The sequence below is a fragment of the Agaricus bisporus genome (assembly GCF_000300575.1).
Source record: "Agaricus bisporus var. bisporus H97 unplaced genomic scaffold AGABI2scaffold_3, whole genome shotgun sequence".
Taxonomy (NCBI): domain Eukaryota; kingdom Fungi; phylum Basidiomycota; class Agaricomycetes; order Agaricales; family Agaricaceae; genus Agaricus; species Agaricus bisporus.
The window spans coordinates 1,961,857-1,985,982 of NW_006267366.1; the positions used below are offsets into that span (position 1 = coordinate 1,961,857).

General features: G+C 46.9%; 7 protein-coding genes across 7 annotated transcripts; 2 read left to right on the top strand and 5 right to left on the bottom strand.

The window, feature by feature from the left end:
- Nucleotides 1-117: 117 nt before the first annotated feature.
- AGABI2DRAFT_201858 (hypothetical protein) lies at nucleotides 118-3,888 on the top strand (the record flags this gene model as incomplete). Its single annotated transcript, XM_006459458.1, has 4 exons — nucleotides 118-506; nucleotides 561-1,306; nucleotides 1,359-1,417; nucleotides 1,470-3,888. The coding sequence occupies 4 exons, from the start codon at nucleotides 118-120 to the stop codon at nucleotides 3,756-3,758; spliced, it is 3,483 nt and encodes a 1,160-aa protein (XP_006459521.1). The 3' UTR covers nucleotides 3,759-3,888.
- On the bottom strand, nucleotides 3,864-8,228 carry AGABI2DRAFT_201859 (hypothetical protein). The gene is made up of 14 exons (XM_006459459.1): nucleotides 7,964-8,228; nucleotides 7,735-7,915; nucleotides 7,464-7,683; nucleotides 7,114-7,397; nucleotides 6,977-7,047; nucleotides 6,695-6,926; nucleotides 6,507-6,638; nucleotides 5,947-6,456; nucleotides 5,619-5,832; nucleotides 5,367-5,563; nucleotides 5,089-5,188; nucleotides 5,001-5,033; nucleotides 4,818-4,946; nucleotides 3,864-4,760 (listed from the first exon to the last, which is right to left on the bottom strand). The coding sequence occupies exons 1-14, from the start codon at nucleotides 8,017-8,019 to the stop codon at nucleotides 4,654-4,656; spliced, it is 2,466 nt and encodes an 821-aa protein (XP_006459522.1). The 5' UTR covers nucleotides 8,020-8,228; the 3' UTR covers nucleotides 3,864-4,653.
- A 1,444-nt stretch (nucleotides 8,229-9,672) lies between these two features.
- AGABI2DRAFT_191477 (hypothetical protein) lies at nucleotides 9,673-10,887 on the bottom strand. The gene is made up of 3 exons (XM_006459460.1): nucleotides 10,208-10,887; nucleotides 9,902-10,149; nucleotides 9,673-9,846 (listed from the first exon to the last, which is right to left on the bottom strand). Exons 1-3 carry the CDS (start codon nucleotides 10,876-10,878, stop codon nucleotides 9,842-9,844), a joined length of 924 nt encoding a protein of 307 aa, XP_006459523.1. The 5' UTR covers nucleotides 10,879-10,887; the 3' UTR covers nucleotides 9,673-9,841.
- A 651-nt stretch (nucleotides 10,888-11,538) lies between these two features.
- On the top strand, nucleotides 11,539-14,197 carry AGABI2DRAFT_184188 (hypothetical protein; the record flags this gene model as incomplete). Its single annotated transcript, XM_006459461.1, has 20 exons — nucleotides 11,539-11,652; nucleotides 11,709-11,847; nucleotides 11,974-12,002; nucleotides 12,061-12,189; nucleotides 12,237-12,332; nucleotides 12,381-12,419; nucleotides 12,478-12,514; nucleotides 12,563-12,687; nucleotides 12,746-12,808; nucleotides 12,860-12,928; nucleotides 12,978-13,026; nucleotides 13,074-13,092; nucleotides 13,146-13,188; nucleotides 13,249-13,391; nucleotides 13,446-13,449; nucleotides 13,508-13,534; nucleotides 13,592-13,653; nucleotides 13,709-13,918; nucleotides 13,972-14,014; nucleotides 14,072-14,197. The coding sequence occupies 20 exons, from the start codon at nucleotides 11,539-11,541 to the stop codon at nucleotides 14,195-14,197; spliced, it is 1,566 nt and encodes a 521-aa protein (XP_006459524.1).
- Nucleotides 14,198-14,376: 179 nt separating this feature from the next.
- On the bottom strand, nucleotides 14,377-16,769 carry AGABI2DRAFT_201865 (hypothetical protein; the record flags this gene model as incomplete). The annotated part of the gene is made up of 14 exons (XM_006459462.1): nucleotides 14,377-14,639; nucleotides 14,699-14,846; nucleotides 14,897-15,018; nucleotides 15,077-15,142; nucleotides 15,198-15,294; nucleotides 15,346-15,442; nucleotides 15,503-15,717; nucleotides 15,773-15,919; nucleotides 15,976-16,109; nucleotides 16,162-16,303; nucleotides 16,360-16,397; nucleotides 16,450-16,509; nucleotides 16,562-16,642; nucleotides 16,697-16,769. 14 exons carry the CDS (start codon nucleotides 16,767-16,769, stop codon nucleotides 14,377-14,379), a joined length of 1,683 nt encoding a protein of 560 aa, XP_006459525.1.
- A 3,876-nt stretch (nucleotides 16,770-20,645) lies between these two features.
- On the bottom strand, nucleotides 20,646-22,486 carry AGABI2DRAFT_201869 (hypothetical protein; the record flags this gene model as incomplete). The annotated part of the gene is made up of 4 exons (XM_006459463.1): nucleotides 22,259-22,486; nucleotides 21,940-22,208; nucleotides 20,983-21,882; nucleotides 20,646-20,931 (listed from the first exon to the last, which is right to left on the bottom strand). Exons 1-4 carry the CDS (start codon nucleotides 22,481-22,483, stop codon nucleotides 20,646-20,648), a joined length of 1,680 nt encoding a protein of 559 aa, XP_006459526.1. The 5' UTR covers nucleotides 22,484-22,486.
- A 24-nt stretch (nucleotides 22,487-22,510) lies between these two features.
- On the bottom strand, nucleotides 22,511-24,107 carry AGABI2DRAFT_191479 (hypothetical protein). Its single transcript, XM_006459464.1, has 4 exons — nucleotides 24,020-24,107; nucleotides 23,746-23,949; nucleotides 22,755-23,694; nucleotides 22,511-22,705 (listed from the first exon to the last, which is right to left on the bottom strand). The coding sequence occupies exons 1-4, from the start codon at nucleotides 24,037-24,039 to the stop codon at nucleotides 22,589-22,591; spliced, it is 1,281 nt and encodes a 426-aa protein (XP_006459527.1). The 5' UTR covers nucleotides 24,040-24,107; the 3' UTR covers nucleotides 22,511-22,588.
- Between the last annotated feature and the right edge of the window lie 19 nt (nucleotides 24,108-24,126).

Here is a 24,126-nt window from a genome sequence, read left to right on the forward strand (position 1 = left end):
CGAAATGCGGAGACGAAACTCAGAACCGGAAAGAAATCACTGATTGGGACGATCATGTGACATAACACGACGCGATCGAGATCTGAGGGTTCAAGTTGAACTTGAATGCAGCCACCGATGAAGCGACGGTCCTCCGCAGCCCACACAGAAGACGAACGCGAAGAGCTGCGGCAGCAATACCGCAAACAACTCGATACTGCGCTAGTCAAAGAACGCGATCCTCTTGGGGTCTACCACCAATTCGTTCAATGGACAATCAAGAGCTATGGGGAGACAGACAAAAGTTCAGGGTTAATCCAGCTTCTGGAAGAAGCGACACGAAAATTCAAGGATGATCCTCTGTACAAAGCCGACCAACGCTACCTAGAACTATGGACGTTGTACGCGAAGCACTCTGGACGACATAGTGCTTTGTCTGTATACAAATATCTAATGATAAATGAGATCGGAATTTCCTACTCGCTACTATACGAAGAGTATGCTAACGCTCTGGAGCTCGAAGGCAGGTGAGTGGTCCATCATCAATCTACTCCGCGAGACTCATAGGAGCTTGAATACAGAAAACAAGATGCAGATACCATCTACCGGAGAGGAATCAAGAAGCAAGTCAGGCCAGTGGAGCTGTTGAAGGAAAAATACAAAGAGTTTCTAGCCCGTGTAGGCCCAATATCTTCTGCAACGTCCTCTTCCAAAGCCACTTCGAAACCACCGTCCTCAAAAGAACATACCGATGGCACACAACGGAAGACTTCCTCTAAAAAGGAAGCGTCGAATGCTCCATCTGGCACCTCAAAATCCTCGCCATCATCTTCTGCCAACATTTTCTCTACAACCTCTACTGCAGCCTCCCGATATGCTGTGATGATGGCACCACCACCTCCGGGGAAACGACTGGAGAAGTTAATGTTTGATCTATCCTTGTTATTCTCGGACGGACAAGAATACAGCATCCAGGAAGCGCGAGCGCGTTCAATGGGCCTTCTTGGCAAAAAATGGGGACCACCACCAGCGTCTGAAATGCCACTCTCCGCTGCACCAGTCGACTTTAACGATGATGGGTCGAAAAAGATGAAACATCCGAACCGGAAAAAGAGTCTTATGGGTGGCGCAGAGCCTACGGTTACGATCAATACTAAGGAGGCCTTGGCAGACGTGTTTGGCATGTACAACTCTCCAGAGAAAACGAAGATTTTCCCTGGTAGCAAGCATGCACCTGTGAAGAAAGTCGAACCTGTAACTCCTATAGTACCCCCACTTCTAACGCGTGCACGTGAAGATGAAAATATTAATGCCAAGACGCCTTCTAGTGCGTGCAATTTGATTTTTTAGACAATGATTTACTCAGATTTATTCATTAGCTTTCCGTCCGTTCGTGGATGAAAATGCTCAACCAAATCGAACCACTCCCGGAACTAAGGTGCTTTATCGATTAGCCTCCGAGGATTCCTACTTGCTGACCTCCTCTGTAGTTTACGCCTTTTGTGGATTCAAGTACTCAGAAAACCCCTGTAATTACTCCTCGTCCGGCGTTAGGCCCGAAAAGTGTCGCTATTCCTGTTGCACAGAACGAGGATGCATCTCGGCTGAAATCCAAGCCCGCGGTTGCGAACGATAAACCCGTCTTCTCAGAGGTCTTCGCTCCAACCGCCAAATTCGCGCCTCAACGAAATACTTCAGGAGAGACACGCAAGAAGGACGGAGTCGATTCTCGTGCATTTACACCGTTTGTCGATGAGAGTGCCAAGACTCCTTTCAAGGTCTTTAGTAGACCAGGGGAGGATGATGGAGGCGCTGCTGCTACGCATGTGCAGAACGACCTTGCTCCTAAAACGCCTAATGCTGCGTTTACGCCATTTGTGGACAAGACACCCGCGTTTACTCCTTTCCGTGATTCTCAGGAAGCCGTTGCTGCACCGTTGACGGATAAGACCCCTTCTGGACCTAAATCCCGATCAGCTCTGTCTGCTATTAGCATATCCAAAGTCGAAGAAGTGTCGCAAGAACCTGTAGTTCATGAGCAAGAGGTAGCAGAGGAGTACGAAGATGAATATCGGGAGCAAGAACAGTTAGAAGCCCAATTTGAAGTTCCTGCAGATGAGGGAGAATACGAAGATGATGAAGATCAATATTATCGAGAAGCTCCCCTCGGTGGTCGATTTGGACAATTTAACGTGATGACGCCTATCACAGAACGTACTTGCGAGTACACCATGGGCACTACGCCGAAAGAGCCTCAATACGAATCAGCTGAGGAAGATAGTAGCGGATCGCCGAGAAGTGGTGTTGTTTTCATTCCGCCTCAAATTGGGGAAGATGAGGCACTGAAGAAAGCTGAACGACTTGCCGCCGAGTTACGGGAGGGGTCAGACGTCGAATACGAGGAGGAAGAGGATGACGCGGGAGATGAACCTGAAGAAGAATACGTACAAGTACAGGAGCTGCAAGAAAATGACTACTTAGTGGATGGCTTGGAAGAAGGAGTGACCCCACTCAGCTTAGCCGAAAAACGGTCGCCGGACCAGGAATTCCAGTTCTCGAACCCTGTTAATCCCTTCGAGCCTGCCATCCTCTCGTTACTTTTATCACAGCTACCTTCCGATGAACAGTTCTTCGATCTACATGACCAGACGTCAAGGCAGTCGGAGGCGCTGGAAAAATCTACGAGGAAGTCGGCTCCTCTATCTCCTTATATGCTTACCCTTGATGGACATCGTTTCATGGTCAGCGAAAAACTTGGCGAGGGAGGGTTCGGTACTGTGTTCAAAGCCCGTGATATGGGTGAACGTACACCAATGGAGGACGACGATGATTATGACGACTTGGATATAGATTTGGATGCTGACCTCGATGACGATGAATCTTCCTCCTTGGTTGCTATCAAAATCGTCAAGCCGCGAAATATCTGGGAATACCATGTCCTTCGTTGTCTACATGCTTCTCTACCTGACTCATTACGCCGTTCCCTCGTCCTTCCACATGCGTTATACGCATATTCAGATGAATCCTTTCTCATTCTCGATTTGTGTCCACAAGGCATGCTTCTAAACGTCATCAACAACGCAGTTCCAGCCGGCGTCTCACAACAAGGCGCATGTCTAGATGAACTACTCGTCATGTTCTTCTCTGTCGAGCTCATTCGTCTCGTCGAAGGAATACATAATGCAGGGTTCATCCATGGCGATCTCAAAATCGATAATTGCCTCTTGAGACTCGAAGACATTCCAGGTGGACCATCAGCATGGAATGCTCAATATCAACCTTCTGGTGAAGATGGTTGGTCATATAAAGGCCTCAAAGTAATCGACTTTGGACGAACAATCGATACTAGAATGTTTCCTTCAGGTCAAGAATATCTTACAGATTGGGCCACGGATGAAAGAGATTGTTTCGAACTACGACAAGGCCGCCCATGGACATTCCAAACCGATTATTTCGGTCTCGCCGGAATCATCTATTGCATGCTTTTTGGAAAATATATCCAAGAAAGCTCTATTGCGGTCGTTTCGGAATCGGAGACGAAACGATACAAGATTGGTACGCCTCTTAAACGATATTGGCAAGGAGATATCTGGAATAGGCTGTTTGATGTGTTGCTCAATCCATGTTTGGTTCATCCGGATGGAGCATTACCCATCAGTGAAGAATTGGCGTCGATCAGGAAGGATATGGAAGTGTGGCTGCAGGCGAATTGCAATAGGTCGAGTAACACGTTGAAAGGCTTGTTGAAGAAAGTCGAAAAATCGTGTTACACTACGTAGATGGCATCTCCTGGATTACGTTCCGCTTTTTACACATTAGCTTTCATAGGATATGGGTTAGCATACGCAGCCGCTCTGAATTATTATTTATATGCATCATCATTGTTGAATTGCACGCACACACATGAATTACAACAGCTTATCCATGTTACAGCTCTCTACTCCTAGGATAAGTCGGCGGCTAATTACATCTGCACTCGTGCAACAACGTGATTCCTGGGATCCACATAGAACATTGAGGTATGGGTGAAGGTGATGTTGGGAAAGGAAGGTATGTGCATGAAAGAGAAAGGCATGTACGACGACGGGCAATGGTAGAGTATGGGGTTGAAGATATGTATGTGCATGCATGTGTGCATACTATGTGGATTTCTCTCTCCCAGAAGAAGAAAAAAACACCTCTCACACGATGAAACACAAATATGTGGGACGTAGTTGCAAGTAGGTTAGACGAAAAAGAATGAAGGGGACAAAGAAAAAAAAAGCGAAAACAAAAGGACAGCGGAACAACAGCGAATGATCACAACAAACAATAAGAGGTCAAAGAAAGAAGAAAAAACATACCACCCAAAAGACATTCATCCGCCCTTTCATTACCTATCCTTCCCAATGTCACAGATATAAATCAAGAGAATGTTTCCACCTTGATCGAACCATTATCACATCACCAGATCCATCCACACACACAAATATCGTAAACACCATCCACGGGCATAGGATTCCCCAAAATCCACATCTGATGAAATCACATCATCAACCTCATCACTCCTTCGCATCCTGTTCAATCAACGCTGATCACCCCCAAACATTTCAACAACGATTTTAAAACCAAGTCAAGATAAACCTTCCCTCAGCGCTCACGCTCCTTGCCTCACACACACAAAGGCCAACCCTTTCATGCATGTCCTCCCATTTGCACAGGAGGCGGTGGTCCGTTTTCGTATGGGTGAGGAACTCCGGAAGGTGGTTGCATCATCATGGGATAGGGAACAGCATGTTGTACTAGAACACTCAATCAGTACCACCGGTAGTAATCAAATCGAGATTGGTATTGCATACGTTGCGGACTCTGATGGTGATAGTATGGATGAGCATGAGTGGGAATAGGTGTAGGAGGCATGGAAGGTCGGGGACCTGCACCATTAGGCGGAGGCGGGTAAGCACCCGGTGGTGGTGGGGGCATATAAGCTAATTCATTGTTTCAGTAAAGCAATATCAATATCAATAAAGACGGCCACTAACGTTGCATCTGACTCATGGCGGGAGAATACATAGCTACACAGAGATAAACACGCGAGCAATGAGTGATATGCTATCAAGGATAACTCACCAGCAGGAGGGGGCATACCGGGAGGATAGGGCATAGGTTGCATAAATGGCCCTGGCATATAAGTCCCTGGCGGACCGGGAGCCATTCCGGGCATCATATGCTAAATAAATCCAAGGACAATCGTAGAGCAACCATCACAACACGCGAAAAAGGAAAAGGATTAACGTCAGCATCTCGGACAACGGATATAAACAGAACAAAAACAACAGAAATTGAATATGATAGGTCTTATAGAGAGCGAGACGAAAAAGGAAGAACAAAATGGAAAAGATACGGACTTGAGCTGGGTATCCGTATGGAGGATAAGGGTAGACGTATCGTGCAGCAGCCGCTTGAGCATTGGGATCCTCCTCGTATGGTGGAGGGGGTGCTGGAGGCTGGACTGGTGGGCCCATGTGAGTTGGATGAGGAGTAGGGTGAGAGACAGTCAAAAATATTTGAGCATAGCGTTTGCCGTGATAAGGCCATGTTGGAGCTAGATTCAAAAGCATAAGTCGCATATAGCAAGTAACAAGACATCCCAAACATACCAGCTTGGCTCGGATCATTGACCTTTCCATGTTTGTAAGGGTTGAAATCATCCTTGATGTGACTGACAGCGCTCTTTTTAAGTGGTTTGTTGCCGAAGAAGGGATTATTGATCGTGGTAACCGTGCTTTCCGACTTCGGCTTCGGCGAAGCAACACTATGAGATGTCGTGGCTGAGGCCATTGGCGGAGGACCAGTGTTTGATGAAACGGCAGCCTAGATAAATTTTTCAGGATAACACAAACATAGATCAAAAAGATCGCGTCAGGCCAACATGCACAAATTCGTCAGTAAAAGTAGTAAATTCATTACAGGAGTAAAAGCATTTGCCTTCGGGTTCGGTCTGAATGACGATGCGTTGACATTCAACCTGTTCGCATTGCTTGTCGTGGGTGACATAGGGGCCGGACTTGCACTCGTAGGCGCAGCTGTGGTTACAGACATAGCAGAACCGTTTACACCGTTCGTAGCTGAAACAGTATGAATCGACACTTGTTTGGCCTTACCCTTGAAAGGCGGAATGGCTTGGATATGCATCGGGATCTTCTTGACCGCCGAATCTGATTTGGATGCTGTTGGGCCTGCGCCAGTCTTCTGAGGAGGAATAGGGGCCTGAGAAGATTGTTGCTTGGATGAACTTGCGGCAGCGGCAGCCTTCATGGCGCCTTTGAGAGGTGCGCCAACACCAACACCCCTTGACGCGGTGACTGCGGTCGACGCGCCAATCGCACGAGCTAAGTTCGACTCTGAATCCTTTTTAGCCTTCTCCTTGATCAGACGCTGCTTCTCTTCGTCTTTAGCCAAAATAGGAACGAGATCGTCAGGGATGGGTTTATTGAGCTACGCAGAGCAATCAGAAAAATCATGACAGGTGAAAGATTATCTCATACCTTGAAACTTTGACTGAACTTCACCAACTCTGCCATACGCTTGTCCATATCATTCTTGACGAGTGCCTGACGTTTCCGGGTCAACCGTTGCTTCTCCGTTGTAACAAAGTCACGGAATGCTGCAGGGGCATCCTGAGGTGTAGACAATCAAGATCATGCAATTCGAAAGACACGGTATGTCAACACACCTTTGCAGGCACCGGGGAAGGAGATGGTGTCTTGTCAGGAGGTGTTTGAGTCTGGTTAACAGTACTACCGTCCGGACCATTGATAGCGACTTTGGGAATTTCCTGCTTGACAGTACCAGTAGGGACGGCAGCGATGCTGACAGTAGTAGACGGGGGTGAAAGAGCGCCAGCTGGGCCCCTCCGTGCACCAGGAGGAACGTAAGCACCCTGGCCTCGGACGACAGCACCATATCTGGAACGAAGTTGAAAGTTACCGGGTGTTAAGGACAACCACAAACTCACTTGTCTTCTTCATTAGCACCGCTGTCATCGATATTCCGCTCCTCTCTAATGTGCGGGTTATTAGATGCAGTCTGATTAGAGTAGAATAAGGTCAGGGACTGAGTAAAAAAAAAGCGACGGCAAGAATAGCCACATACTCCTAAGATCTCGGCAGCGATGCGCTGAGCCTTGAGCTCGCGCTCTTTGAAATCAGCTGCGCTACGGTCGAGCTTTGTAGTATATTCTTCTTCATTAAAGCCACCGGTAATACCGAAAAGCTGTTCGTTGACAGTAAACTGATCCCAGGCTGTATTACCAGAAGTACCAAATGTATCGTCGGCCCCCAAGGGCGGGAGATCATGATCAGGGAGCCAGGCTTGAAGCTCACGTTCGCGACCTGCATTTGCCTTCTTCTGACTGATATCGATATCGGTTTTGAATGCTGGGATAGCGAGAAGTTTGTGCGTCAAATCGATTGCAGACGCTAGGTCTTCAACAAACAACTCACTATCGCCGTTTGCGGGCTTCGCATCAGCGGGTCCGGAGGTATAACTCTCGATGTTAGTGGAAGCTATGAAGAGTTGGTCCTTGAGGGGAGCGCCGGGTGCTGTTAGATCCTTGACATCTCGGAGCGTGACGCCGGTAGTGTCGCCTTCATTGGTGGATGTGGAGGCTACAACGCCTTCAAAGCGAGAGGCAGTTTTGGTGACTAGAGTGACAGTAGTCCCCTGAGATTGATGTCAGAGTAAAATAAATACATGGCGGGAAGAATGACGCACGGTAAGGCCGGTGAGGGCCTGGAGGACGCGGTCCCGGGGATTGTCAGGCCGTGCGCCGTTGGGCTGCGCGAGGGGGGAGAAGGGGCCCTGCTGGGTCGGGGCCGGCGCAGGGTGAGCGCGAGGCGAGGGCGTTGAGGGAGAAAAAGTAGGGGACGCCCGAGCGCCAGTCCAGGCGGAACGACTAAGAGGATGTGTGAGCGGGGAATTCTGGGACGATGAGGGCGCGTACCGGGCAGCATCTGGGCCTCCCTTCCTCTGTTTTGCCTGGCGAGAAGTGGCAGCCATAAAAGATTATAACCAAAGAGAAACGAAAGAATAGAAAAGATACGAAGAAGAGCTGTCCGAACAGCAGGTCGATATGGCGAACAGGTCGCAGTAGAAGAGTGGTAAAGACTCGAGACAGAAAAGGTCGAGTAAAAGTATCGTATACAATAAGGATGCTGACGAACAGCGAGGAAATGGGCTTGCCGCTGTGGACGACGACGACGAGAGGGATGTGCAGAAAAGCAAGAACGAGCCTGCCAATTCAATTCCACAAACACCACAGGACCCCGGACACTCCAAATCCCCTACCTCCCCTCCTCCCCTCCTCCGCGCCTCTGTTTCACTGCTATAACTATAGTACCTCACAAATAACCATATAATTCATGTTTCAGCCCGCAACCGGGATCCCGGTACACGGCCAACAAGTCTAGTCGTCTCTACTGCATATTCATGTCTGGTGATCTCGGAGACAATATTCATGCCTTGTTTTCAGACCAATACATACGTCCTCAAAAATTTATTTCCGCCAGCCACTTACAGCCAGAGAAACCTCCTATACGTATTTATACACCCAGAGAATCCTTCTTTGCACAGTTAAAAATATTCTCACACAAACACGAGGCCTTCCTCTGGGTCTCCAGAAGACTGCCCAGCCGAGCCCACTAATCTACCGCGATGACCACGCACAGACTTTCGGTCATACTCCGAGTCCGAGTCGGCGGTATTTAAGAGAAGCTAATCAACAGTCGTCTATCAGAGCCTCATCCTCTTATCCCAGACGTCTACTTGTTTCGCCACATCTGTAGAAATCCCCTCGCCTCACTCAACTATGTAATCATCAATGCTAGAGTCAAATATGACCCAAGCAAATAGTCATCGTGATGTGCTGATATGGTACCCACGGAACTGACCTGCCGACCATCCATCATATGATCATGATCACATATCACATATTGGCACATATCACAACCCGGCCACTCAAAAAATAAATTCAACCTGACCGGGGGACCTCCCTCCCATCTCCAGAACTTCACCATCAACACTTTTGATGATATGATCTTTTCTCCACCGTATCAAATTGACTTGTTCTTTGACATTAACCTCGGTCCGAGGATGTCCGACAGATTCAACTCGACATTATATTACAATATTCCTTCAACAGGTCTCCGTTTCGGACACTCTCCTCCATGTAATTCCTCTGGACTCGCAATAAACTTTCCACAACTACGCAAGTTCATCTCATTCAGATGAACAATTAAGTGTCATCGCCTCACGAAGACTTGAGTACTAAGCCCTTAGCCCCATCTCATCTCAGTGGGCATGATCCGAGTCCTCGGACTCCTCAACTTGTCATTTATGCTGTCACACCAGCAAGCGCGTTGACCAAGCGTTGACCAACATATCTATTCAAATAATGATATTTTTATTCCGAAACAGAAATCAAAATAAAACGGTCAACATTGCAAAGTGACAATGGTACACAAGCTAAGCATCCGTACAGTCTAGACTTTTCTACCTCTGATTTTAAAGCCAATCACTTTGACACGCGTAAAAGTCGTGTTACATCTTGGGACATTGCTCATACTTGCTTCCCAAAACTCGAAAATGAAACCATGCTACTCCTACCCAGACCCTCGCGGCCAAAATAAGAAAGAAAACAGATTTTTTTTTTTTGGCTACACACAAGTATAGTAATACAATCAATGGATGCAATGGTATATGTGGTTTTCTACATGCGACACTACAAAGCACAGGTTCCCTAAATTCAAATGTAAGAATGCATACGACTAGTTTGACGATCGAAAAATTAAAGAGAAAGGAAGACCCAAAGGGTCCGAGTTCATTATGCTAAGAATACAAAGAGTGAGTCGAGAGTCAATAATAAATGAAATCGAACACAAACCTGATTTCTTCCAAAGATCCATCTTGCGAGCCACATTATAGATCTCGGAGCATCCAAAGTCATCAGAATTGTTCTCTAGCCCATTCTCCTTGACAGAGGCTTTACGACCGCACTTGTGATCTCCCTTGACAAACTCGAGATCAATGAGAACAGCGGCGCCATTCTTGTTAAGAATGTTACTGGGTTGGAGACTACCATGGGTGTAACCTGCATCATGCAGGGCCTCCAAAGCTTTCATGACAGACAAACTACCAAGGCACCATCGTCAAAAATACGAATAGGGAAATAATATAAAGAAATACTCACTTAAAATCTCTCGTGTTCTTGTTCAACTCAGCAGCAGTTGCCTCGCCACCGAAAGCCAAAACAAGACAAGACACGACATCAGGCTCTTCATCAATATCTTCAGCAAGAACCGCCTGGAACAACCCATAACACCGGGGAATTACCGAACCCTGAAATTGTGCAAGCTCTTCATATGTCTGATATTCACGCCATATGGCATCATTACGAGGACCACCAGCTTTAGAGATCTTGAGCACAACATCAACAAGTTCAACTTTATCCGGCATGTCAAGCTTTGCCGTGTAAATTGAGATATGATCGCTTGAATGGATCTTGTCAACGTTGGTTATGATAAACGCTGAGTTGGTAGCTGGTGCCACCGGCGATGTGGTAGGTTGAGAGTCTTTCGTCGTAGGCTCAATTATGACGCGATGAAAGATGGGTTGGCCTTCATCAAGAACGTCTACGACGGCCTGTGGAAGTTTAATGTAGCTATCGATGACGAGGGAGGTCATGGTGGTGATCAGTTGAGAGGCGTGCAGCGAGGCGACAGAGCAGACGTCATAATTAGATCTGCTTATGCAATCGAGACGACTCGTTTCGGAAGATTGGTATTTTGACAAGCCAGGACTCATAAGGGCATTGGTTGCTCTACGATTCCCTGGCCGTCGGAAGGGAAATTCTGGCCTCATGTCGATTCGACAGAGAATGCTATAAATTGATCTGACACCTGGACATTAAGAGACTTGTGAATTATCTGAATTTTCTCAAAGCGTGATTCGTTCACAGATACACTCAATTTGTTCAACGAATGACTTCAACAATAGTCTCCGACTAGATGTACAACTGATAATTCAACCTGGACACGATCAGATGACTGAGGTGAACGTATCTACACCTTTGACACGAGTCACCTAGCGTACTTTAATAGAACAATTGTCGGTATCAAAAGTTTATAATTCGTTGACATGGTGTTGCGTACATATGCTTCTCTCCACATAGTCATTGATAAGTAAGTATCAACTATGATATAGTTTAAATAGTATTGCCATCATCATGAAACTCCTTTCAACGTAGGGTGTTTGTGATCGGAGCGATTAAAGAGGCTTATTAGTCTTGCCCATCCTAATACAAGTGCATGTATCCTTCACCAATCGCCAGCAAGACGCGAGTACGATGTCAGATATGCAAGGATGGACGAAGTTAAGAAACGCGTGTCAATTTTTTTCGGGCCACATACAAGCAGCGGCATATTCCGTGATGTCTTCCCGCGCTTCCATTAACACCGAGGGTGCAAATTGAAAATTCAGAATCGTGAACTGCGCGTTACGACATAGTCTAAACTCTACATGATGGCTTCTCTCATGAAGGACTGGCTAACTTGGCTCAAATTACGACCACAAACACCTCCTGCACTGGAGCGCATGAGACTCGGCCCCAATGACAACGCAAATAATCCCTTAATGGTTCGGTTGCGTTACCCTTTTCCGGCTTTCATGAATTTCTAAATCTTCTGGAATAGATTCAGTTCTTCACTTGGGACGCGCTGAAAGAAGATACTTCCTGGTGGAAACATCTTGAAAATGAAGTGCCTCGTCTCGTCGAGCTAGGGTTTACCCAGGCTTGGCTTCCGCCGATGAATAAAGCCGCTGAAAACGTCAGTTAAAAAATGCCAGAAATATAGAGCGTTACTATCGATCCGGGCTGGTCGGTTTTCGCCCTTATTTGTCGTACACCGCATATTGCCAGGCCCAGCTTTCTCACTTCGAATTAACAGGGACGACAAGCGGGACGGGGATATGACGCCTATGACCTGGTAAGGAAATTTCTGGAATCTCAAGAAGTAATTACGACGATGCATTATGTCCCGCCAGTGGGATCTCGGTGAATTTAACCAAAAAGGTGGCGTGGCAACGCGATGGGGGTCCAAGGAGGAGCTCATCCGAGCCTGCGAAACTGCCAAGCAGTGTGGACTCGATATTTTAATTGATGCAGTCTTGAACGTGAGTTATACTGCTCCGGAATTTTGTTTGATACTAATTATTGTCAGCATAAACATGGCGGAGACACAACGGAGCAGGCCCAGGCTATCCCCTCACATCCACAAAACCGCCTCAAAGACGTAGGCAAGAGGCAACAAATAGAGGTTTGTCTTCATTTTTGTCTGCGAACATAATTTAATAACCTTCTTCAGAGTTGGACCGTCTTTAATTTCCCCGGAAGGAACGGAAAGGTGAGATTATATTTATTTAAGCACCCTGGACTCGCAAAATGACGTTAATTCTGAAAAGTATAGCAGCTTCAGATGGAATCAAGCTCACTTTACAGGTTTGTTCATCCATCTGTGTCCGCTTTGGTGTCGTAATTTTTGTACAGGAGTGGACTATGACCACAAGTCGAAATCAAACAACATTTACCGACTTGTTGGGCCTGGACATAAAGGCTGGTCCCGCAACGTGGATAATGAGCTCGGAAATTATGATTTTCTTATGGGAAATGACGTTCGTGTCTTTAATACCATGCTGTTCGTAAGAATCACCTGCTAACGACTTTCGCCAGATCGATCATCGCCATCCGGATGTCAGAGAGGATTTCTTGAAGTGGGGCACTTGGATTCTTGAAGTCAGTTATATCACTTGCCTCCTATGGCATAATTGACACAGCTATATTCAGACTACAGGTGCATCTGGCTTTCGACTCGATGCCATAAAACACATCGACCGCAAATTTCTTGTTAACTTCGTAAGAAAATACTACCATTTGTGATTACCTTTCTTACCTGTTTTCTTAGATTCGATCAGTTCGGGAGAGGTCTCGTCGGGAAAGGCTTTTCTCAGTTGGTGCGACCTGCCTCTTCTTTTTCACATTAAAGCTGATTCATTTGCAGCCGAATATTGGTCGGGAGAGTAAGTCAATCCCCGCAGGGGTGGAGTACACCAAGACACTCATACACTCACAGCGTCCGAAAATTGTTACCATATGTTCGAATGCTACAAGGGGAGGTTGGTTGATAATTAACAATCCTTGAATACTCATTCTAATTGATTTCCACTACATTCCAGGTAGCCTTCTTCGATGTTCCATTGCACATGAATCTATGTCAGGCTAGCCAACAACGCAGTCGGTACGATCTTCGTAAAATCTTCGACGGTTCTCTTTGTCAGCGTAAACCTCGAGACGCTGTAACATTCGTTGATAACCACGAGTGAGCGCTTGACACTTTTCGCGATTGAGATTTTGGATTCTGACGGCTACTCAGTACGGTATGTATGTCCATTGATCCTTTTGATTCGCTTTTTGAGAGTGATATCATGTTCCAAGGTTGAGGGACAGAGCCTCGAAAGTTGGGTAAGCCTCACGCTCGTTGAACTTTTTAAAACCCTGTACCCATTACATATCGATTAGGTGGAGCCGGCTTTCAAAATTCAAGCCTATGCGTTGATATTACTCCGAGGTGTCGGTCACCCGTAAGTGCTTTTTGACTCCTCTAAAACGCTCTTATCAACTCAAGTCGGGCCTTAGCTGCGTCTTTTACGGTGACCTTTATCCCAACAAAGAATGCTACAACGAGAGTGTCGCCAGAGACCTCACCCTCTTGATCAATGCTAGGCAGAAATTCGCTTACGGCCCTCTGCAAGATTATTTCCATGAAAAGAATTGTATCGGATTTGTCCGCAAAGGCGATGGTCGGCACGCGGGTTGCGCGGTGGTTGTCAGTAACAAAGAAGAAGAGTAAGCGCCTGAAAGGCTCAGTGTCGGTAACTTCCTTTAACTCTGTTATTCAGCCTTGATGCTTCCGTTCATAATCTTCGCATGAACGTCGGAAAAGTGAGTATCAATTCTCTGCCTTCAGGATGTAGTGTGTGTAACAAGTTACCTTATTAGGAAAAAGCCGGAGCTATCTATCGAAGCTTTATGACGCAACATGGAGAAGTCGAAATAGATGGCGATGGCTGGGGGACTTTTACTTGTTTTGCTAATTGTGTTCAGGTTTGGGTTCAAGCGTTTTGAAGACAGCTTAACCAGGGGCAGGCATAGTTCGGATGCGGCCACGAGACTTTGGCCTGCGATTAGCACCAAAACACGTTGCATCTTATACCAATTTCCTAGAAATACAACTGTAATTACACGAAGGTTTGAATGATAAATAATACAGCAGAAATAGCGAAGGACTGTGCATAAAACGTACATCAGTAGAAAGATTTTATCACTGCTGAATCTCCGTCGTCAGAGAATCGACGCTGACGGCTTTGTAGTTCATAGTATTGAGGATACTCTTTTCTTGCCGGACTATCCAGCCTATCCTCAGAGTGCCCTGAGTGTTCGTCTGTTTCGTTCACCCCGATAACACCCCGACTCATGGACATGGTCGCTGCTTCGCCTCCCATAACTCTGAGATCGTGTTGCTGGTATTCATCATCAAATATTGCTGCAGTCTCTTCCAACGTCCGTCCTACGATACACGTTGTAGGTGGGCACCCACGAGGTGATGAGTGCGTCAAAAAAACATACCTTTGGTTTCAACAACGAACCACACAACAAAGACCAATTCAACGATAAGCCATCCGCAATAGACGATATAATACCACCAGCCTATAGCCTCAAGGGCCCAGGGGTTGATGAATTGATTAAATGTGGACGTGAGCATAACGACGAGATTCTACATGGGACGTGAAGCATGTAATTCATCGCTGACAAGTTAAAGCTTACCATCAGAGCAAAACCTCTGGCGCGAACTTTGTAAGGCAGAATTTCGAGAGTATATGCAACGAGCATAGGGGTATATGCGATATCGTAGAAAAAATAGTAAAGGAAAATGAGTGGAATGGTAGCTTCGCATGAAGCGTTAATGAAAGGGCATCTGGTAATCCGAAGAGATATAAAACTCACCCCGCGCGGCCGCAGCGTTGCCCATTGTATTGTAAAGAGCGGAAGATACTGTCCATGCTGAGAATGCTAGAACGGCAGGGTTGGCGAAATTGATAGCATCACTTCGTTGGTCGACACGTACTGATAAGCATGCCAGCATTAGAGACGATGAAAAGTGAGCGCCGACCAACCCAATCGATCAACATAGCAGCTGATGCGGCGATGCAGAAATTGAAAATCTAAACTTGACTTAGCAATGAACTACAATAGCTGAATATACAAGAAAGAACCTGAAGACCACCGTTGATCGCTGCCTTCGTTTCCGTCCGTGTTACACCAACACCGTCAAGGACGAGGTTGATATAGTATGAGACTAATCCGTTTCCGCTACAGATCATTGCATGATTAATCGGTGCAGATGAAATAAATCAATGACAGAATGCTGACCTCCATTGTGAAAACATAGCAATCGCAATGATAATCCGCATTCGTTTCCTATTGCCAGGTGTTGCGAATAGAGACAGATAGGAAGTGTTCTTGTTGATTTCCTCTTCCATTCGAAGTGCGTGCCGAATCTGAGCAATCTCAAAAACAACGAGGGGATCTCGAGCGTCGTCGCCATTTGCATGGTATTTGGCTAGGATAGTGGATGCTTGTCCTTCCTAGATACGTTATCAGATATTGGCAACAGTTCTACTCCGCTGCAAGTAGATTTACCAGTCCTTTAGACACGAGAAATCGTGGACTTTCGGGGATGAACCAGACGAGAGCTACCTGAAGCAAAGGCACGAAACCTTGAACCAGACTTGGTGCTCGCCATGACCACACACTATCGCGAGCGCCCATATATGCACCAAAGCATACCTAGGGTAATTGTTTTCATATTTTTCGCACCTTGTTCATGTTTTAATCCAACTTACCCAAGCAGATATGATGCTGCCAATGTACCAGCTGGAGTTATATATCGAGCTAAGCTTTCCCCGTTGCGTAGGGTAGGACAGCTCAACCAAGAGTAATGGTGCCGCATTCGTGCACATAATCAGGCCAACTCCGACTACGTACATGTATATCAGCGCGGCATAAGAAATAACGAACAGGCTCCGTACCGGTGGCACGCGCGGCGATAAACATGGCAACGGAATTTGACGCTGCTTGTACACCGACGCCAGCAAGCATTATAATTGAACCCACAAATAAAGTTGCTCTTCTTCCAAAGTGGTCGGAAATAAATGGAGTGAATGGAAGGCCCTACATGACGATATTATTTGATTATGTTGGATGCTGCAAATGCTCGTTACACCAACCAAAATACCGCCCAAATTCTGAGCAAAACCAATGAGGCCTGTGAAATTAGATTTCAATATATCAGGAATGAATCCATGAACGTCTCATACCTAGGTCTCGACCCTCCGGGTGTCCGAAATAATCTTGCCATCCCGGCAGAATTTGTAGACCTGAACATATCATAAACCTGCATCCTGCGTTCGCTTCCCGAATAGGTCATACCGTTTACTAACGACGAGTCGAGTCCATTAGTCACTGAGGTCAACAGTGGAAGCACAAGCATGATATTGAGTATCAGGATCCCTGGATCATCATATCTTCGATTTTGAACGCAACAGTTCTTCCGTCACGACCCACCTCGATTTGTCCACCAAGGACCACGGTGAATGAAATCAATGATTGTCCATTCTGGCACTGTTCCGGGCGCCATAATCTAATCCCAACTGTGGCGGTTTGAGCCAACCTGTCCGGCGACGACGAAGTAAGGAGCCCAGCAACCTTGCGGAAGCTCGTTGAAGAGGGAAGTCAAATCTGAGCCGAAAAGTTGTCGGCAGGGGATTTATGCCCGAGCGGGGAACTGATGCAGGGGAGGGGAAAAACTACTTTGAACCATAAGGCTGCCGCCAATTATATGTAGGCGAATGGTGCTCCGGCGTTTACACATACATCCCCCAAGAGGAAGCACGGACAGGATCACCTGAATTAGAGATTCCGAAGTCTGGGCATCAAATACCTTAAAAGAGGTCCACGGCGTAACCAAAGATTCCATCTGTGGCGTTTTCAAATCATCCGATTGACTTGTTTGCCCTAAAAGCACCCTCCGCCCTTGCCTGTCACCTCTCATTTTCCCGCACGTGAAAGAACCGCAGAGGATTCAGCAGAATCTGAGGAAATGTGGGGTAAATGAATAAGGCAGCAAGTTCTGCAGTAGGTGACTTGGATTCTCCGGAAAAATTAATGGAGCAAATGGCTGACACCGAGAAAACGCCGACGTTCACGTGTTCTAAAAATTCCGAACCTACTTATATTACTGAAGGGAAGTAATTAGGAGGCGATGGGAAGTAGATACTTGGACAGCAGCTGGGAGGTAGGGAGATGGTCCAGTTCCATGTCGGGTCCAGACATTGGTACTGATTGACCGTCATATCGATACCACATGAGCTAGAATGTCCGTTAAGGCTGATAGACCAAGATGTTTAGGACATACACAGTTACTGGCTTCCAACCCTACGTCGTCGTCGCTTGTTTACTTGAATTCGTTTTTAGAATGTACTCTCGTTGTTCAGACGTGATTGGGGCATCAGGCAAAAGATGAGCACAAAGGCTACTTGTGGATTCTCGGTCGGTTCGTTTGCATTCAAGACTGGTGCATGGTAACGGATGAAACGAGGGTTCTTTTCACACATGCAAGCAGGTCCAAAAATCCTGAAATCATTGATCAGAATGAAGCAACAGGTCCAAAAAATCTGGAACTCCCGCCTACCGACTGTGTGTCAAGAATATAAATTTCCAACAAGCCCTAGATACGGTCCAAAATTTGAGCATTTGCAACTCATGTGCTGTATGGAGAAATCCTGATCCAAACAGATTTTATAGAATGCATCAACTTGTCAGGAAAGGCATTGACCCTGATTCGCCCAGAAATTGACGTTCGGCACTTTTCCCAATCGGTTGTTGAATATGAGCACCTACAAGCACCTACCTGAGGCGTTATTTTTTCCGACAACTCTCCAAACAGTGCTCGTGGAACCCATTTTCATTGCACTTTCAACGATCGCGTCCACACAGAGAATCATGGAGCTGGCGTGATGCAACCGCGCGAGACCAACCCGCGTTGGACGAGTGGTGGGATTAAAACATAGGAGAAAGGCATTGCTGCCATAAATCGAGTAGGAGCGTCAAAGACTGTGCTGAGTTTGCCATGACACGCGTAGGTACCTAGAAGGGAGACCAGAACGAGACGTTTCTTGAACGTCTTCTCGCCGATTTCAAAGGTAGCTTCTGTGTCAGTTTCGACTACAGGCATGAACTCAGGCGCCTCCCGCAGCCATGGCGCACAACACCGGAAGCACCTGGGGATACGCCAAAGTTCTTGCCTTGCTTACATGATAGGTGGTGTGTATGTGAGAATTCGTGATTTGGGAGATGCTTGTTTTATAAGCAGGGGGCAGGTGAGTCACCGTGAGTGGGCGACTATTCGCGCGCATCGGGACTCGGTTGAGCAAGCTGAAGATGAACACCGTGCGTAAATCGGAAGCTCAGAAGATCATGTTTGTCACACTTCTTCGGGCAGCATATCCAGGTCTCCTAGAGTGTAGTTTTGGTTGGTAGGCCGACTTCCGTCGATGGCAACGTTGAACGAACCACCAATAAGTACGGTCGTTACGGCCTCAAAGGTGGTACGGTACTACGTGAGCAGACTGAGAGTTTCATCCCGAGGAGCATGATGAAGGGAGTGATGAACGTTGATACAAGACACAACGTTTCTCATCAAAATATTCAATTGTCCCCTCAGTCCAACCTCAGTCTCGCTCTCGTTTCCATAATGTGTCAAAAGTATTTATGGGGATATTATTATTGGAATTTCAGCGCCGATTGATATTTTAAGCAATGGATGACTTCCCGCAGACGTCTGGGGTCAGTTTAGCTTGGGACCCTAAATTGTCTCCAAAAGGATATTGCCGAGATGCGCTGGGAGGAGGGGGTCCTAGATTCATCCGTCTAGGAAGGCAGAGGACCCCTTCACAGATGCCTCCTTCTCTTTTTTAAGATGACGGATCAATGGGTGAACATCCGCAGACTTTTTTTCCTACTTTCCAGATTCCAGATTTTTTAAAAAGGAAATGTGGCTGTGTGCCGTTGATGCCGCCCGCTAAATCGGGACAACCCATCAGCTGATCTTGAAATGATGTCGTTCCAGAGTCGTTCCAGACTAAAATTTGTAACCCCCCCCCCCCCCCCCCTCTCCAGATTTTTTCGCTCTTCCAGACTTGTTACAGACTGCATTTTACCTCATTTTACATCACTTTCTACCGTAAAGTCAGTCATGTGCGAGATTTAATCTCGATTGGAATCTCGGAGTGCTCATCATGAGTTCATCATATACAGTTTGGTAGATAATTGTAAGTGCTGGTTTGCACCTTTGAATATTTAGAGGTGCAACGATGAGGTTACGAATTTATCACGAGTGAAATGGCTCATTCTTTACCTCCTTATTGAACTGGGTTCCCTCATATGAGTTGTAACTTGAAAGACAGTGTGGTAATGCTCTCCGTCATCTTCATTTTATTTTTAGCAGTAAGATATCTGGAAGTCTGGAGACGAATGGTCTACGGATGAGAAAAGATCTGGAATGACCAGCGGAGTTTCAAACATATAGAGTTTAGAACGAAATCTGGAAGAATCTGGAATTCCAAATCCTACGGACAGTCGTCCAATATGATTTCACCTTTTGAGTTGTTTTGAACAGATTGTGTCGTACCGCTTGCCAGCTCCTTGCTCGGCTTGCCCGTCGTCGTTTCGAGCATGGGTGACCGTCAAGTTGACCACTTGATGGGCCGAGATGATGCCCAGCTATATCTGAGTCCTCTACTTCGCAACAAATAACGCCTGTGGTGGCAATTGCTGTTCAATCTCTGTACTGATGCCTTTGATTGTGGCTGTTCGCTGGGATTATGACGTGGACAATTACGTCCAACGGCTTAACGTTCTGCAGAAAAGGCCACGGGAAGGAGTCATGATCAACATAATCCTTCGAGATTTTCCTAGATACATATGAATTTTCAAAATATCTATGTAGGGTCCCTAAATTCCTGGCGGGAAGTCACCCAAATTTCAAACGTCCAGGATTATCAAGTGGAGTTCTGACCTTCATTTAACCTCCTTTCCCTCACGACATCCGCTGAGGGATTTGTGCCTTTATATATGTTCCCTCCATGATTGGCTTTCAACATGTCTGTGAACTTGGAAACGATATCAATTCACGTCCCACTTTTCGTGCGCCCAACGTCTCCACCTCTCTCTACATGGAGTTAACGTAGCGTGTATTCTCAAATGTCCGCAGCATAACTTCGAACCCGAGCTTTTGATTGGACGATTACCCTACTGTTCGGTTGGCGATTGCACATATATCTAACAGCGGTGGAAAAAAACATGATGGTATTACATAGCAACAAACAAGATATTGTATAAATTAAAAAATCCTACCCATATTTTCTGGGACACCAGTGTTCCAGAGTGTTCTCTAACAAATAGCATGGCTAATCACTGGCAACGCAATGGCGTTGCCTAAGTATGTTTCTCCGGGTTATTTTCCATTTGAAGGAGACTTCGTCTCTGGTAACGTTAGAAGGTTTGTCCTCGCCACAAGTTTCGCTTCCTCCCATCTCCGTAGCTCCTTCTTCAGGTTATCAATGCGCACCTCAATCTCAGGATGTGTCTCTCCAGTGATGCTATGTGCAAGGGTAGCAAATTTGTATAGTGGATCATCAGACTTTCCTTTGCGTAAACCCGAACAATTTGGCTCCCCCTTAAGACTTTCCCAAAAATTGATTGCTTCCCTAGCATCAAAGCCAGCGTAGGCCAAAAGTCTACTCATACAACCATCAATAACTTTACGAACATATAGAGGACAGACGACATACCTGGCCGAGACTACGTCTGCTTCAACTTCCTGTTTCATACTCATACAGTATTCCCCCATCTTACTCAACTCCCCAGAACCCACTTTCCCTATTTGCGCAACAGCATCATTGACAAATGGTCCCAATAACATAGTGAGAGGAAACACTGCTACTCGCACAATGTCTGAAAGAATAGATAGTATTCCTGGGACGATGACGGTACCAGAGGAATAGGTTTCAAGATGGTGAGCAAGAATAAGATGTGAGAGTTCATGGGCAAGGAGTACGGCAAGTTCGGTAGTTTGTTCGGGCGTCGGCGTCGGATGGGGAGGTGTATGATTTGATGAGAAGAGACCGCCTACGAGACGCGACCACCAAGAGGTTGGTTGGGTTGGTGTTTGTGTTTGCTGAGGGTATTTTTTCAAGATGTCATCTAGAAATCCCGAATACACAACGACTCCGCCTCCACCATCACCTCCGAACCCGTAAGAGAAAGCATTCTTGACGTCGGGATTCTCCACCACGACAAGCGAATATGGAGGTCCAGGTATAGAATGAGGAACAGGAGGAACAGACTTTTGCTCAGTTATCTCCTCGCACCATGTCTTGAGATACTCTGCCGCTCGTGATCTGGGTAGTAGAGGGAATTCGGCAGGTGGAGGCATAGGTTTCCCATCCCTATCAGCATTGTCCTCGAACCAATCGGGAACATGCACCGCTTCGGATGCTAAGACAGGGACTGTATTTTCCAACTTGCGGAGCGTCTGGCTGACCCAAATATAGCGCCAATCTGAAGGTGGGACATACGACGTGACGCCTTCGTCCGCCAAAATAGCTCCAACAGCACGATACCAACCAGGCCCGGCGAGTTGCGCAGCAATTTCATTCTCTTCTTCTGGCGAAAGGATGATCATCCGCCATCTAGAATGAATGAGATGTATATCAACGAAATCGAATTGTTGGGGAAGATGAACTGACCTTCCGGTCAATGGTGTCCGCTCCAGACTAGCAATGATCGTCCCCCAAAAGAGAGCGAAAGGCACGAGGAGAATGATCCTGAGGAATGTCCCTCTCTGTCTTATACTTTTGAGAACACGTTCCCGAGCCTCAGCCGACAGTGGTTGGCCATGGCGGGACTTTCCGCCAAGGACGATCTTATGGGACCATCGATTCTTAAACACTATGCAAGGGACAAAGCTGAGTACAATGCGGACGGCGGTCCGAGCCAACTCTAGTGCCCCAGCTGTCTGAAAGGATGTGGTTAATATCTGAAGAGAAAATTGAGGCTAGTGCTTGCCTTCAGAATGACAGCAAAGATAGGGATCAATGGCGCCGGGCTTTGAATGCGCTGCGTCGAGTGAAAATGTGCGTACGTGGCTGGTAGGGAGTGGGGGGTCGTTGTTCTTGGCTTGTGGACCGCGAGGGTGAAGAAAAGACTACGAGACAGTGGAAGCTTAGGACGTAGCGAGCGTTGTGCCAGAAAAATGCTGGGGAGGATGGGCTTGAGGACCGGCCGGGGCATTGTACATGGCTGAGGAAGCGAGAAGACTGTTATACACAAACATATTAAGAATCCACGTGGGAATAACATCAAAGGCAATGACTCGACTACAAATACAGTAGATCTCTACACAGATATAAACGTCGCCTCGTTGTACAACCATCCCTCCACCTTTTTGCCCTTGGACAGCCCAGCTGAAACCTCCTCCGGGCCTTTGATTTCGAGAACCGCCGGGTTGAACCACTGCGCGCCTGTCAGCACTGTCCAAAATGAAGAGAGAAACGAAATCAACCTGATATATGAAGGGCTTGGTCCCAGCCACGTAATTCACTGCCATCTTCACTACATATGGAATTTCGGCAAGCACATCAACCTTCTCTATCAAACCCTGCGGATTCGCCACACTACCCACGCTAACGACTTGATGCGCAGTGATGTCTCCAGGAGCACCAGGAACTAACGATGGGCCCTTCCACTCGTATGAAATTTCTTCAGGCTTCTTGTATCCCGTGTCGGGATCCACTTCAGGCCTCAAATGCGTCGCCTTAGACTTTACCACTGATTCATCAGAATTCTCGTCCGGCCAAACAGTTTGTGCAGTGACAGCAACAAGTTTGTTATCCACGACGATTGAACCAACGTTCACTGAGACGCCCCCGGAACCAGCTCCGCGTTTCCCATATTGACTTGTCGTCTTGAATTCCATTTGGATAGCAGATACGCCATCTGCGATCGAACTTTGGAAATGTCCGAAATTCCACGAAGAGGCTACGAGGTTAGGTCGCATGCCCTGGATAGCATGAACGAACATGGAACCGCCCTTGAACATATGAGCTTGACCGTTTTGGACATAGTGACCTTCGGCGAGCATTCGGGGCCAGAAGCGGTGAATGACATAACCGTCTGGCTTCTCAAGATCAGGACCAAAATACGAGTAACCACCTTTGGGGCCTTTGCCGACTTTGAAACCCGGGGCGGTGCCATACCGCTTGAGTTCCATTGAAATCTGCATATCCTGACCCAGGTTGGCGTTAAAGGTGTAAGACTCGGGAAAGTCTGGGTTGTCGGGATGAGATTTATAGGTGACGCTAAACTGATCTGCCTTGCTTGACCGCTTGTCCAATCCAGGAGGAGGTGTGACAAAGTTGGTGGCATTGACCGACTTCCAGAACTGCTCCCCAGTCTTTGAGTCGTAGATTTTGAATGTAAACTGGATTTGAGGATACCAGAGCCTGTTCGAAATTGTCAGGCTGGTATAGATATGACCGGCACAGAGCACATACCCGACAGCAGAATGTATTATCTGGCACATCACCGACTTGCCGTCCTCGGTAACGACATACCAGATTTGCGTCTCAGTGGCGAACCCTCCTGCACATAACCACTCCGTATCAGATTGCTGAAGCTCCCCACAGAGCTCCTTTGCTGAAAGTCCACTATTAACCGGAGTAAAGTTCTGAGCCGTCAGATCGGCCGGCGCTGAAGTGCTGAGTGGTACCGAGTTCGGATCGGAAAGATCAGACACCAGAGACGCAGGGGAATAAAAGAAAAACTGACGAGAAGAGGCTCGAGAACATTAAGATACAAAGCGATGGTGAGTATGTATAGGAGGGGTGTGGGTGATAGTGAACAAGACCGAGATGCGATCACTGTCTCTATATAGC